This window comes from Falco rusticolus, chromosome 3 (genome assembly GCF_015220075.1).
Source record: "Falco rusticolus isolate bFalRus1 chromosome 3, bFalRus1.pri, whole genome shotgun sequence".
NCBI classification, from domain to species: Eukaryota; Metazoa; Chordata; class Aves; order Falconiformes; family Falconidae; genus Falco; species Falco rusticolus.
This window is the reverse complement of record NC_051189.1, coordinates 115,741,885-115,757,226: the sequence shown is the minus strand read 5'-3', so window position 1 is coordinate 115,757,226 and position 15,342 is coordinate 115,741,885. Positions and strand designations below refer to the sequence as shown.

The 15,342-nt window shown below is 48.4% G+C and overlaps 1 protein-coding gene across 2 annotated transcripts; it reads left to right on the top strand.

Annotated features, from left to right (window-relative positions):
- The first annotated feature begins 28 nt into the window (after positions 1-28).
- On the top strand, positions 29-15,146 carry ELOA (elongin A). 2 transcript variants are annotated; one of them, XM_037380108.1, is made up of 11 exons: positions 29-322; positions 5,457-5,513; positions 6,122-6,240; positions 7,121-8,339; positions 9,651-9,765; positions 10,137-10,292; positions 10,739-10,836; positions 11,119-11,299; positions 11,842-11,953; positions 12,255-12,406; positions 12,993-15,146. In XM_037380108.1, exons 1-11 carry the CDS (start codon positions 44-46, stop codon positions 13,052-13,054), a joined length of 2,550 nt encoding a protein of 849 aa, XP_037236005.1. In that variant the 5' UTR covers positions 29-43; the 3' UTR covers positions 13,055-15,146. The 2 variants fall into 2 exon arrangements, with proteins under 2 accessions (XP_037236005.1, XP_037236006.1); XM_037380109.1 differs by lacking the exons at positions 29-322; positions 5,457-5,513 and adding an exon at positions 5,529-5,898.
- The last annotated feature ends 196 nt before the right edge of the window (positions 15,147-15,342 follow it).

Here is a 15,342-nt window from a genome sequence, read left to right as displayed (position 1 = left end):
TAACGGCCGCGCGCCCCGCAGCGGGGCCCTGCCAGCACTCAAGATGGCGCTGCCCGCCGCTGCTGCCAGGCCCCAAAATGGCACCAGCCGGGCTCTGCCCGTACCCGCCATGGTGGCCGCCGGCCGGGGCAGCGTTCGCGCCACTTCCGTTTCCTGCCCGCAGCCAAGATGGCGGCCACGGTGGAGAAACGCCGTGTGGCCAGCGGGTGGTGAAGCCGCTTCCGCCGCCGCGGCCTCTCCAGCAGTAAAAATGGCGGAGTCGGTGCTGGAAGTTGTGGGCAAGCTGCAGTCGCGGCTGGCGGGCAGCTCGGAGCCCAAGAAGGTGACGGGGACGGCGGCGCGGGCGGGGCTTCCCCCTCCTCGGCGGGGGCGGTGTGGTGGGACCGGGGGTCGGGAGGGCCCGGGCCGCCGCGCGGGGGGGCACGGGGAACGCGGCCGGGCCTGCCGTCCGCCGGGCTCCCTCCTCCACCACCACGAAGTTTCGTGCCCGGCCGCGGTCCGTGGGGCGAGGCGGGCGGCCCGCTGCCTCCCAGAGGAGCGAGCCCGGCGGTCGCCCCCGGTGGAGCCCCCGGCCCGCTGACGGGCTGGGCTGGCAGGCCCCGCGGGAGGCCCGCTGCGGCCTGCGGGGGCCCGTGCGTGGGGTCCCCCCGTGGCAGGCCCTGGGGTGCGGTTTGAGGGGCAGGCCGGCGGGCACCGGAGAACTTGCCGGAAGAGTCTTGCCCTGGTGACGTGTAAATGGTGGAGGAGCCGCTGTGCCCGGCGTGCGCGGGGCGGGAGGTGACAGGGAGGTGCAGCCCTGCCGTGGGGCTGGGGAGGGCCAGGGCCACCACCGGGACCACCGTGGAGCTGGGCTCGGGGTAAGAAGGTGCTGAGCGTTAACGCTGCCCCAGTGTGGGTTCCTCCTCTGAGCGTGGGGATGTTGCTTGATGCCTCTCACCCATCTCCACGAGCAAACGTGTCTGCTGCCAAGAGCTGCTGCCCGCTGCAGCTGTCGTGGAGCGGCTGCCCCGTGCGTGCCACCCTGGTCTGGGCTTCTGCTCGAATCTTTTCGGTGACGTTGGGCTGCGTCTGCCGCTGACAGCAACTCTCCTGCTGGGTATATCAGTGTTCTGAGATGTTTTATTTGACTGAAATGTGGAATGATGGTTGAGCTCAGTTGGGCCCAGTGCATGCCTTTATACCATGCTTTATGTCATATTTTAAAGGAGGAGCATCTCTGGTGACTATTTACAGGTGTTCAGTTCGTGTTTCAGTTAATTCGGGTGAAAGAGGCAGCTGTCAGGGCTGTGCGGTCACTCTGCACCTGGCAAACTTTGCTTAACTTGGGCACGTGCCTGCAGAACAGCTCATTTTCCAAGACGTCCCCTGAAGAAGGATGGATGCTGAAGTGTCAGGTGCTGTCCCTTTGAAATGGAGGCTGCTGTGCCCAGCCGCAGCCTAGCTGGGGGCAGAGCGGTGGGAGGGTCTGGTTCCTTTCCTCACCCTCTCAGCCAAGACCAGCACAGAGTTTAACTGGTGGGGCCCCAAGTGGAGCTGAGAGACCGTTGAGGAGTCAGTTCCAGGGGGTCCTTGGGCGCTGTGGTGCTGAGAGCATGTGCAAGCGTTCAGATATTGGCTCAGCGTGTGTACAGAGAGCTGGTGCTCCTGTTTCCTGACCCTTGTGTCAGCTGGGGCAACGACTGCTTGTCTGTGTTTCTTGGGCATCGTAAGTCTTCAGGCACTATTTGCACAGGCTGACTCTTTCTCCAGTAACCTTGTGCTGTTGTTTCTTTCTGTTGATCCTGTGCAGTTTTGAAAGGCGAGGGAGAGGCAATAAGCAGTTGCAAGCTGTTACTAGCAGGATGCTGACTTTAAAACCTTTTTCCTTCCCAGGCAGAAAGGTCCTGTGACCTGTACTCTTCTTATTTCTGATACTGCCTTGGAAGTATTAGTGTTTCTAGGCTTCAATTTAGTTAACATTGCGTTGTCTTGATACATTGTGTATCTTCTGAGCACCTTCCTGTGTCAGAAGTTAACAGTTTCTACTACAGTTCTGTAGCAGCTGCAGCTTTACTCTATCATCAGGAAGAATCCAGGGTACCCGTGGCTTCTACCCACATGTTACACCATTTCCAGCCTTTGGTTTTCTTGCCTTGTCCTCTTGAAATATTTTATGAGTTATGTGAAAGAATAGTATTTGCCCAAAATAGTGTACAACTATATTGTCTTGCTGAAAGTTAAGTATTAATATTGGGTTTGGGTGAAAATTGGTATGCTGGCACAGAACTGTGTGAGTGAAACTTTGGAAACTGCTGTAATGATTTGGAAAGGGTCTTTTTTTGTCCAGCAGAGAAGGTACAAGCTCTGCTGCAAGATTGAGGGAAGAAAGAGAGTAAAGGAAACATGAACAGGAGAGCGTCCTCATGGAGAGGAAGAGGCCAAGCTGTGGTGTAGTAATCTGATATCAGCGTTTGTCCTTAGCGTTGTAACGATCTGGCTGATTTCTTTTATAAAAATAAAACAATGAATCCATGTTAAAACTTTCTTGGAGCTGGAACTGAGTGAAGTTTCTATGGTTTGTGTCTTGCAGCTGATTAACTGAAACTGTATCCTACGCTGGGGGGTTTTAGAAGAGATTTGTGGTATGTATTTCATCTGGTGCCTAGCAAGATATAAGCCTTGTGTTTTCTGTCTTGTACCTGGTCGCCTTTTTCTTGTAGGACTCGTAGGATCTCAGTTAACTCTGAGTCGAGCTGCCAGATTTGAGTCTGCTTGGCTGATTTTAGCTGAAGGCAGTGGGATGTAGTCCGTCAGCTTGTTTCCGTAGGAAGTACAGATTAGTACAAGTTGTTAAGCCTCCCTGCAACAGAGTTGTCTCACTTGGTGCATCTCATGCACGTGGATCTGTGGTCTGCAGTGGCTGCAGGCAAAGTGAGGTTTTTTCCATGTTCACACAGCTCCCAAATGTATACCTACTCGGATATTGCCAGGCTGCATGCCACTTGGGCAGCGTCATTAAAAACAGGTTTTGATATCTTAGCTTGTCAGATAAGTGCATTACTGCTGACACAGGTAACAAAAATGCCTTGTTTCCTGACAGTGTCATTTTGAGATTTTTATTACTTGGCTGGGAGTTGTGCTGAACTCAAACTCTGTTATTTTTTAATGGATGTGCAGGTGTAAAAGCTTGGTAATGTGACACTTGGACGAAGGTATGTGTACGGTGGTGGCCTCTCAGAAAGCCAGCTCTTGCTTTTTTCTAAGGTGTGTGGAGATTTCCAGCCATTGACTGCAGTGGGTGTGGAATAATCCAGTTGCCCATGAGATGTGTTCTGGATCAAACATGTGGGTCTCCTGGGCTCAAACCACACTTCCCCTGGCTATACAAAATCCAGAAATAAGCCCCGTTGAGAATAGTGCTTATCTTTTTGGAATTCAGCCCTGAAAGTGACAAATAACTGAAGAGCAGTGGAAGATGCTGTGGTGGGATGTAGCTAGAAAATAATTGGGAGGCTTTAAGGATACTGTAACAAGTTTTCCCTTGGTTCTTACTCTCATAGTAGGATTTTGTAAGCTCTGAAACAACCTCTCTAGGAAGGTAATCGGCTTACAGAGATGCTTTTAATATTGCCCCATCTTTCTTTTTTTTTTCTTTCTTTTTTTAATTGAGTACACAGTCTATCCTTCTTCCCTTCCCTTCCTGCCCCCTTCCAAAGAGGGTCTTTGCACACACTCTACCCTGTGTTTCTGATGCCAGAAGGATTTTGGCTTTCTTGGAGGGATCTCGCTGCGCGAGCTGTGGCAGCCCTTGCGGTGGCAGTTTGAGGGGAGGCAGCAGAGGTGGGCTGTGGCTCTGCCTCTGCTGCTTCTGGTCTGATGGCTTCGATTGCCAGTGGGCTTGTTGAGCAGCAGTGCTGGCAAAGTAAGAGTGATTCTGGAAAACTCAAAGAACATTGGGATTTTTAGCTCAACTGGCTGCTTTGTTTTTTTGGTTTTTCTTTTTCCCATCAGTTGAGGTAGGTGGTGGAGCACGGTACCTGCCGCAGATCTTGTGAGTCCCAGGGGAGACTGTGCTACCACGAGTCTGGAATTGCAGGGACAGAGGGCTGGAAGACCCTGTTAGCTGTGGTTACAGTGCGGCTAGAACTGTTGCATCCCCCTCAGCATCCCAGCTCGGTAGTGCTGAAACAGTTGTTATCGGTGTTTCACCCTTCTGAAATAAGAAAACCTAAACCTTTGGTCATGGTAATTAAGTCCTAAATAGAACAGAGTGGTTTCTGGTGAACAGAAACTGTCATCTGGTTCCGCTTCAGCCAGGTGAACCCTTATCTCTGTCGAGGAGTATTTTCTTTCTGAAAGTAATAGCACTCTTCAAATAGGTTAAAAGAACTGATTTCTTTCAAAAGGAAGGAAACCTCTAAACCTCTCTGATCCTTGCACAGTGGAAGTGGGGGTGATAGGCCCGCAGTGCGAATTTGAACGTGAGCACGGTGCTTTAAAGAGATCTTCTGGATCAGGGACAGCCCTTTGTATGGCATATAGCACAGCAGCGCTGAACAAAGCCTGGGCTGTATAGGGGCTATAATAATGGGAATGCTGATGAGGCTGCTCTGTGGCTATAGCTGAGCTGCAGGAAATAATGTGAGGGGCAGCGGTGCTGTCAGATGTGTGTTGCCATGTACTGTAACTGAAAAGTCCCTAGACATCTTGGGGAAGTGATGGCCCAAACCAGAGGTTTGGTGGCAGAGGTACGTCCCCTTCACCTGCCGCCCCTCGCTGGGGTGCACGTGGGAGAGGGCTCCTCTTCCCTCCCTAGCCCACAGAACAGCTGCACGTGCTGGGGGGCCCCCCGTGTGGAGGAAACCATCTTTTTTCACTGGTGTATGGTGAAGGGAAAAGAGTGGGGTGAGAGGCAGTGGCTGTGGAAGGGGTCACTTGCCTTTTTAGCACCAACTGTAGATGAGAGGAGAGAGCTTGTCAGCGGCGCTGGCCCAGTGGAGGGTCTGCAGAGGAGATCCGGGTTCCTCTTAGATCTTTAAGAGCATCTAGAAATCTTCTGTCAGTGTCTAGTTTGCAAATCTTCAAAGGAAACAACTTCCTCCCGCCCCCCCTTCTCAACAAGGGAGAGTCACAAGCTTCCAAGTCCTTTATTCCACTTACTGTGCACAGAGTTGAGTGTGTCTGTTCCTGGTGCTTTAACCTAAAATTCCGTTGCAGTCCTGTGTGAAGAAAGCATTAATAATTTGAATGTGTTTTAAGATTCTCAGGTGGGTCCTTGTAATCAGAGAGACAATAATTTCTTTATGGTTGGCCCTTGCATTCAGCTTCTCAGGAGCTTGATTTGGAGCAAGGTAGCAGCTGTCTGCCACTTGGATCTTTCTAACAAGCTCTCGTGCAGTGCTGAATTTTCTTCCTTTCCAATCACAGTATGTGGTTCAGCATGACAAGTCTGAACGCTTTTCTTCTTGTCTCTGCAGCTGCTGAAAAGTCTGAAGAGACTGTCTGAGTTGCCCATCACAGTTGACATTCTCGTGGTAAGAGCTGTGAAATCTCTCACACTTCGGTCATGTCTGTCAAGTCCCGGGATAACTGTTTGCCACCACAAATGCTGCGTTCCTCGGCCACCTGGTGTCACAGGCGTGATTGTTGTGAAGTTCTAAAGATTCCAGGCATGGGGAAGGAGCGTGTCAGAGCAAGCGTGAAGCGGTGGAGGACAGTTTGTCTTCTTCAGTTCTTCTGAAAGCTTAACGCTTGACGGGGATATGAAAGTTGGAGTAGTTCCTAATGATAACCAAATCAACATGAAATTCGGAAGTGCTAATTCTTCTAATTATTAGTGACTTCTGTCTTTAAACTTGCCAACGGTCATCGTAACTACTGATTTGATTTATGAATACGAATAATCAGTGTTTGACTAAGGTAGAGTTAAGTCTTCTTTGATTTACAGAACTGTAGCAAATGATAAAATGTCTGGTGAAAACATAATCTATGTGATATCTTTGCTGTTAGATCAAGGAAGTTTATTTCTACTTGGCCGCAATAGGTAGTGGGTTAACTTTATTCACTTTGTAGGAAGTTTAGCAGAGGTGAGAATGCTGACTGTTTTGCTAAGATGAATTCATGTCTTGGCTCTCTCATGAAGGAGACGGGTGTTGGGAAGACTGTGAACAGTTTACGGAAACACGAGCTTGTAGGAGACTTTGCAAAGAACCTCGTAGCCAGGTGGAAGAAGCTAGTGCCTGTGTCCCAAGAGGCAGACAGGTAAGTGAACCTGCTTGGTTAACTTGGTGAATAAGCTTTGTTACATTTTTGCAGTGGAGATTATAAACTTCCCTGACCAAGGAAACAAAGGGCCTTGAAAAATGTGCAAGACGAAGGTGCTAACTCTGCGTGGGGGTTTTGCCTTGTTTTGGCATAAACTTCCTGCCTTTGCTAGCCACAGAGCACTGGGTTGCTGACGGCTGCAGTTCTGCGTGCAAGTAGGGGCCAATTTTCAAGAATTTGCAGTTTGATGAAGAGATTAACAGTAGATGCCAGGAAAGGGCCCTTAATAAAGCAAGAGATGCAATCTGCTCGCTTCCCATTTTATGATGCTAAAAGGAAGTTCTAGGCCTGAGTAAAGGAAATGGCTCGCTTTGAAAGAAGGCCTGTATCTGCAAAAATCCTATGGAGACTGAAAGTTAACGCTAGCAGGCACGTTGCAGTAACAAAGCTGTGTTGAATGCAGCAGTGAGATCCTTTACATGTGGGTGATAAAGACCCAGTTATTCGTGATCATTTCAATGGCTGTGGTACCCCTGCCTGCTTAATTGGCGAACTGGGGGACACGTTACCCATAGGCACCGTGCAGCCAGGAGTGTATAGGCATGGAGAAGTCTCTGTCAGCATCTGTCTCCACTTCCCAATGAACTGTGAAGTCTCTAGTCCTAATAAAAATGCTTAATTAATTCCTGCGCTAGAACTGCAGTTTCTAAATCCCTGAATGTTGCTGTGTCTGAAGGAATTAGTGATATTTTTGCTACAAAACTACAAAATACAACCTTAGTCTTCTGTAGGAGAGGTTTCTGTCCATGGGGAGTCGCTCTTTTCATTCATATTGTGAAGTTTAAATCTTAACTATTTTGTTTTCTTATCACTTCAGAAACAACCTGGATTCTGAAGACCGCGACTACGAGAGGAGCAGTGCAAGCAAAAGACATCAAGAACCATCCCTCAGAGAGGATGAGGAACCTGACCAGGAGTATTCAGAACCCTTCCAGCCATCTTGCAGCCAGCCCTATAGCCCAGATCATAGGGAAAAGAAGTCTAAAAGGTATCCTAGGCCTGAGAGAGCCCATGAGACTTATGGCTATAGCAGCCACGAGGGGAAGGGTTGGGGCAGATCTTCCCCAGTGCTCTCTTCAGATCAGGAGTACTCAGACTGTGGACAAGCTGTGTCACCTGAGCCAAGTGAGAGCCCTCAGGATATGTACACAGACCCTTATGCCTCTGAGGAGCAGGAGGAACCAACAGTATTTCATCGGAAAGCCAGTAAAGGCCACAGCTTTCAGGAGAAGCTGGGAGCAGGCCAGGAGAGGAACCCTGGTGAGTTTTATGACAAAGGGAACACGAGTCGAAGCAAAGAGCACAAGTCTTCTCACAAGAAGCAGCGACTTGATGGCAGAGTGGAGGACAGGACCTCTGCCTTCAGCCCAGAAAGATTGCACAAGACCTCTTGTAAAGAGCAGCTCCGAGAAGCCCCCATGGCAGGGGGCAGCAAGGAGAAGCAGAAGATGTCCGATGGTACCAAGAAGGAGAAGAACCGAGAAGGTGGCACCTCCAAAAAGGAGAAGTTGCACACAATGCCGCACTTGGAAGAGCCGTCTTTGGACAACCATGTTAAGAAGCAAAAACATCGGGACTCTGAAAAAGGCAAATCGGAAAAGCCCAAGGTGACCCTGGAGACCCCTAACACAGACCGGGAGAAACGGAAAGCTGAGAGTGACTCGTCAAATAGGATCAAAGAAAAGGGGATTTCTGGGAGCTTAAAGTCTTCGGAGGGGAAGCGCAAAGTCTCAGATGTGGACAAAAAATCGATGGGCTTTTCCTCAAATTTTGGGGAGGGGGAAGTGGAGGATGAATTTGAACAACCTACAATGTCCTTTGAGTCATATCTCAGCTATGACCAGCCCCAGAAAAAGAAAAAGAAAGCAGTCAAACCCTCTGTATCAGCTGGGGAGAAAGACCGAGGGCACAGCAAACAGAATGGATCCAAACCCAGTAGCAACAGCTCAAGCACGAGTCGGAAAAGTCCAAGTCACAAGCGAACAAGTGAGAAAAAGGCAGAGAAGAAACTACCAGAGTCTCCTAAACCAAAGAGGGTAAGGTTTTGAAGGATCTGAAAGTGAACAAAGAAGGTGGGATCAGCTGCTGTCGGTCCTCTGCCATCTGGGGCTTGTTAGTTTTCCCCTTGGAGGTGCTGGGCTGTGTTCTGCATCAGGGTGTGCTTGTGGTGTCTCATTGGTATCCAGGTCTGTGACTCCTGGTTCCTGCTGGGAGACACCGTGTATTCCATACGCTGGAGGCATTGCTTTGTGCTGTTAGAGTGGAACTCTGCTGGAAAAGTGGATGAAGAGGGAGGGGGAAAACAGAAATGCGATAGGCAAACCCCTGTTGATTCAAAAATGGGGAGAGTAAAAGACAACACCTTCAGCTAAATACTTGTATGAAAGCAAATTGGACGTAATACACTTGTTAAGATGCAGAATATCTTTTAGTTGTGAGTCAACTTAGAATCCAATCTAATACGTGGTGCATCTCCACCTGCTAGCAAGGTTCCCATGCTTCTCCTCTCAAGTATTTATGCTTCTCTCAAATGGACCTTTTTTGCCTGTGTTGGTACTACAGTTCTGTTGTCTATAACTTTTGGTCTCCAGAAATGGGGGAGAAATGGGAGAACTGGTGTTACAATGCAGCTTCTAGAAGACAGATCTTCCTTCATGAAAACTTGAAAAATGAGCAATATTTCTGTACATAGTAATAGCCACATGGGTGCCACAGTTTTGTATATAAGTAGGGACTAATGCATAAAACCGTTACTGCTTGATCTTTTTACTCAACTTTGAAACACTTTGCTCTTCAAAAAAGTGTCTTTTATAATCTTAGCAGCATTTTAAAATCCTGCTTTGCCATTCATTCTAATAAACGCCTCATATTAAAGTTTTAGATTTCCTTCAGTTTGTGAGGCTTTCCTCTCCACCACCACTGCAGAGATTTTTGCAGGAGGTGGGGAAGAGGAGAAGAGAACAGGTAAATGAGTGTTTTGAGATCAAGGAAATGTTTCTGCCAGCTTTCTCTTCTGTTTTTTTTTCACTGTTAATCTGACTTTGGTCCTTGCCAGAGGCCTTCAGCACTGAACCTGGTCAGTTAAAGATGTGGATGGCCCTTACTGGAGGGCACTGATGATTCAGATCCCAAATCTTGGCTGCTTTGTATTGACAGCCTAGGCGGAGCCACAGTAATGTGGCAGAAGTGCAGCCTCCCCCTGAGGCTATTTCTTGGTGCAAGCTGATCGCATTAAGTGACTTACTCAAAATATCAAACAAAATACAGTTCGGTGCTCTTTGTGTGCTGGTACTAAGTAACATTCTCTTGTGCTTTGGCTTACTTGTGTGTACATCCTCTTCTTCCAGATAATTTTAGATGTGGTACCGACGTTACCAGACATCCCACTGCCCCCGATCCAGGCCAATTACCGCCCTCTTCCTTCAGTGGAGTCCATTACCTGCACCCAGACAAAAAGGAAAGGTATGTTGGGCAGGAAAAGAGGAAAAAATGGGTTGCAGCCTTTGTTTGTGGGAGGGAGCGGATGCTGGCTGGGTTCAGATCTTTCTGTTGGGGTCTGGTGTCCTGCCTCTGATGCCTGGAGCCTAGGTTTTAGAAAAAGGTAGCTTTCCCGTGTGCTCTAGATAGAAAGAAATGAGGAAGATCCTTTGCTGACCCTTCCTGAGGCTTGGGCTTTGGACTTGCCCTTCTTGAACTAGGTTGTGGGTCTCTTAGCGAAGACTTAGCCCTTTAGATTGTTTCTGGGTGACTCCAATTTGTGTCTTTTGTGCCATTCATCAGGGTGGGCTCTTTTTTTTCTGTTCCTTTCTTACTCCAAGTCGTTCACTTTACAGCACTGTCCTCGCCAATTGAAGAGAGTGAAGCAGGTTTTACAGGCCGCCGTTTGAATTCAAAGATGCAGGTGTATTCAGGCTCTAAAACTGCCTACCTCCCAAAGATGATGTCTCTGTATCAGCAATGTATCAGAGTCCTCAGTAACAACATTGACTGTAAGTACCTTTCCTCACCTGTCCTGGTCTTGTTGCCGTGCAGGTGTACTGAAATCTTGGTGACTTTTTTGGTATATATCCTAGCAGCATCTGTCTTGGAGCTTGTGAACAGTTGCCCCTTGTCACAGGGCAAGCTAACCCACATGGAATAGGTCTCACTGAAAGCTCAGGTGTTGCAGAAATCAGCACCCAACATGTTTTGAGGCAGTGCTAAAGCACTGGAAATAGTGGCAAAGAGAGCCTTGTGCAGGCACCTCTTAACTTGGAAATACTGGTGCCTGATGGCTTACTAGAGCTATTGCAACTATGATTTCTTCTTCCTTCCCTTCATATTGTGTAGTGTCACGCAGCACTGCAGTTTTTTCCACTGCATTTCAAGGTGTCAAGCCCTTTCCTTGGCGAGGAAGGAGTAGGATAAATGCTCTGTGCATCTTGCTTCTCTCTAGCAATCTATGAAGTGGGTGGTGTCCCCTTCTCAGTGCTGGAGCCAGTATTGGAGAGATGCACCCCGGAGCAACTGTACCGCATTGAGGAATGTAATCATGTGAGTGCCTTGGCATGGGGCAGGGGTGGTGACGTGGGAATGATGTTCCGTCCCCATCCGCCCTAGGAAGACAGTAAAGAATAATGCTTTTTATAACAAGAGGTGGCTTTTGCTAGTCCTGAGTTCCTGGATTTGCCACCTACCCACCTCCTGCTGCAAGTTGGCCTTTGAGCTGTCTTGCCCTCTTGTGATATTCTGGTGACACTGCCACTAGCTGGTGCTGAGGGAAAGGGCAGTGAAGGTGTCTGGAGGGATCCCAGCTTACATGTAGGTTTGCTTCAGGTCCTCATTGAGGATACGGATCAACTGTGGCACAATCACTGTCTCCGAGACTTCAAGAATGAGAAGCCAGAAGAGTTTGAGTCCTGGCGGGAGATGTACCTTCGACTTCACGATGCGCGAGAGCAGCGGCTGCTCATGTTAGCGCGGAACATCGGCTCAGCTCATGCCAACAAACCCAAAGGTGAAGTAGGACTGAGTGATCAGAGATAGGTCTCGGAATACTGCCTAGGGGATGTCTTTGTGTGAGGAAGGTCTTTTAGAATGACTGGTTTAAAACTAGTCTGATACAGGAGTTGCATAGCACTGTTCTTTATGTGGTGGCCTTTGCTTAATGGCTTAGCAGGCTCTCTATTTCATCTGTGTGTTGTTGATGCAGACTGGGCAGAGCAATATTTCACACCAAGAGCACGCAGGGCTGCAGAGGCACCTCCTTTCTGATCTAGAGTGGCAGCTTCATGCTGGGGTTGAAGAAAACCAGAGTGAGAGGATGCATTCCTGCTCTTCTGGTGAACCTGAGAACTACTGACCTGATCAGTCTGATTTCTCACAGCCCGTGTTGTGACTGCAGGTTGTTCAGATGTCAGGGAGGAGGCTGTCACCAGAGCTTCGGAATGGATGGATTGGGGAGAGGTGACTGGAGCTTGCTGCAATCAAGACATGCACTGAGGAGCCTCCTTTACATTAAGTTGGATCTAAGCAATGATTCCTTCTGGCCTCTTACAGGTAGAGTGGCCAAAATGGCGTTTGTGAACTCTGCAGCAAAGCCCCCTCGGGATGTACGAAGGAGACAAGAGAAGTTTGGAACTGGAGGACCTCTTCTGCCAGAGAAGACCAAGTGAGTGTTCCTCAGTAGCGCTTGCTGTTCAGGGTCTCTTTTCCTGTGGGCTCCTACCAGCTTCCCCCTGCAGCTCTGCATCCTGGCAGGAAAGGATACTGTGTGTCCGGGAGGTCCTTTTACAGTGAAACTTGTGACTGTAATAGCTTCTTTCTTGCTGGGGAATATGGAGATTCTGGTCACTGCTGGTTCCATGTGGTATCTGCCATGCTGCTGTGAACAGATGTGGCTTGAGTCTGAAAAATTGCATCAAACCACAGTGACTCCTTTACTGAAATGTCTGTCCCAATCTCTGTTTCAGAATAAAACCAGTCCTGTACACATCTAGCAAAAGCCACGCTCGTGTGAGTGAGGAGCAGTCCTATGATGGGCCCAGCACCAGCAGTGCTCATTCTGTTCCATCTTCAGCTAGCACCTTCTCCTCCTATGACCCCAGGAAACCACCAGTGAAGAGTAAGTACAAACTGCAGAACATCTATGTGATCTTCTAGAGCTCCTCCTCTATAAATGCATGAATCTGCTGCTTCTGCTGTAAGAGAAATCCAGGCTATGCAGGAGGGGTGGTATTGGTGGCCTCTCTCGCTAAGGAGAGGGTGGTAAAGTCTGCTCAAACTTCTTGCACAAGATAAAGCGTAGGGAAACATCTGATCCACCTGCCTGCTCAGTGCTGACTGTGTCAGCCTGTCCTAATGGCATCAGTGAGGCAGAAACCCTGCCTTTTCCTTCCTGGTATCCTCCTGTCTCTGTCCAGCTGTTTGGAACAATGAAATTATAGCACAGCTCCCTTGGGAAGAAAGCAGGGAGAGGTTTAACCAGAGATCTGTGTTCTTGCAGTGCAGAAAGCTGAGTGGGCTCTCCTTGGACTGTGACCTGAAAATAAGATAGGCCATGAACACACATTTACCCCTGCTTTGCCAGGGCTGCAGCTTTGAATTGCTCTCTACTCTGGTAGTCTGTGTCTGCTGTTGTTTGTAACGTGTAGGGTTTCTTTGTTTGATTTGTTTGGGTTTTTTTTTTCTTTTTTCTTTCTCTGTTGCAGAAATTGCACCCATGATGGCAAAGACTATCAAAGCTTTCAAAAACAGATTCTCTCGGAGATAAGTTTGCAGTGCAGATCTGGGACTTTTCTTCCCATGGGGGGAGTGGCACTGAAGGGGGAGAAGGTACCCAAAAAGCCCTTTTCTTTGAACTCTTTGGAGGCTGCAGCTGCTGGGAGAAGCTTCGATCTGCACAAGATGACAGCACAGTATTTTATCTTTTGTTCTGGTCCCTTTCTCAGTGTCAAGCCCCCCCTCTTTTTACCCCTGCCCTTAACATCCTGTTTCTGGCTTTGTCATCCGTCAAAAGAAGGATGTACAGAATCTCCCGACACAAGAAAATGTGAAGTCTTGGCACCTGCTGAGAGTGGAAGATCCAGAGACTATTTACTATTTAACCTCTTAATAAATTATAAAATGGTTTTAATTAATATTTTGCCCCTCTATCCCACTGGTATTATTTATGTCTCTCCCAGTAGTCTCCCCCCTCCCAATCCAGTACAAGGGCCAGCCTCTCTGTGACCTTAGCTGGCAGGAATCCATCTGAGTGGACACTGGGTGTCATGGGAGTCTTTCCTTGTGATCTGGTACCTGTTGGGCCCAAAGTCCTGCCTGGACCCTCTGGGATGGGCAGGACTGGTGGCCCATCTGCTCGTCGATCCTTTGGCAAGTGCATCTGGTCCTGAGGCTTTACTCCCTACTCATGTATGTTAATAAAATCTTAGCTCTTGACCTTCTCTTCTGCTGTTACTGTAGATCTTGTACAGATGCTTATGTTGTTGTGCAGGGATGCCAAGAGCCATTGGGGACTTTTTCTCTGCTGCTGTTGTCTTCTGCTGGCTACTGGGAATAAAGCTACGAGGGTTTTAGGGACAGATTTTACTGTGCACCAAGTCAGATTTTAACTTTTTTTTTTTTTTTTTGAGACATGGGAGACTGACTCTGGATTTGAAAACAGTTTTTAAATATCAATGAAGGCATTGGTTTGCCTCTTTTAGTGGAAAGAAGGAATACTTTTATCATGTTTTCTGTGTGGAACTGGGAAGGATTTATTTCCAACTTAGAAGCTGGTGCTTAAATCCTGTCTTTTCCCTGTATGTTTTGCTTTGCCCCCTCTTTGAAAAATGGATTTTAGTCTTTGAACCTGAAACTACTTGACTGGGCTTGGAGGGAAGTGAATAATGGAATGTGATTTGGTTTTAATGTGTGCATAATTTGTAGCAGGAGTTCAAAAAGGTCGGTTGTACTTTGGTGTCTGAGGAACTGGAGCTCTGGAAGGAAAAGCTGTGCACTGTGACCTGGCAGACCCAGGGGCTGGTGGAAGCTGTGGAAGTGCCCTGGAGCACAGCTCCTCTGGGGAGGTTGGGAAGCCCCAGTGCTGCGTGGTCTGTTATTTCAGGTGGACTCAAGGCTGCAGCAGAGAGCAGGGAGCCAGACACAACTAGGCACTGGCTATTAAATGTGAAGTCTTACTGTCATGAGCGTTTCTGCTTGTGGGTTACATCTGCCTCAAAAGCGAACTTACGCAGAGGGGGTGCAAGCAGAGGCTGGAGTTGGATAGAGCCAGGTCATGTGGCGAGGGAGCCAGCCTCTCTGTTAGGGCTCAGAGGTCCAACCGGATCAGAAAGGGGAGAGATTCTCCTGTTCCAAGCCATATTTGCTGCCCTAGGGCTTTGCTAAGTGGAAAAGGTGCTGGTAGTGGATGCTGTTGTTGTTGGCAGCTTGTGAGAAGCTCTGCTGCTGGCTTTCTGTGGCTGCCAAATCCCAAACCGCTGGAGTTGTCTGTGCGCGCTGACCGGGGAAAACCCTGCTGTGAAGAGTCCTCCCTGGTGGGCTCTAGAAAAAGATCCCTGTATGCTTCTGGTTTCTGATGGTTTGTTTGTTTCTTTCTTTTTCTCCTTTCTTTCTTTCTTTCAAACCATTCTGAACACGTTGTTTCTTGTTTATTTGGTCTGTTCTTATTTTGAAGGTCTTGGAAAAATGTTCTCAGACTCTCATGTGCTGTAAGTTTGTTACAGTCCCAGATGCTTTAATGTTACTGTGCAGCATTTCAGTGTGTGTTGTGCTGTAAAATAATGGCTCCTTACTCTTGCATTTTTGCTGTATTTAATTTTGCTGTATTTTTAATTAGATAACAATATATTATCTTCTGCTGACTGTTGTGCTACCATTTATTTCTCCTCTGTACTTGGGGTAGGGGCAGAGGGGAGGGAAGTGGAGTCTGGCATCATGTTCAGGCCCCAATGGAACCTGGAACAAAGGATCTGGCTGAGGCCCGAGAACAGTCTTGGGCACTGCTAAACTGCCACTTTATTAATACTCCAGCTAACTACTCAGATGTGGGTATTGCCC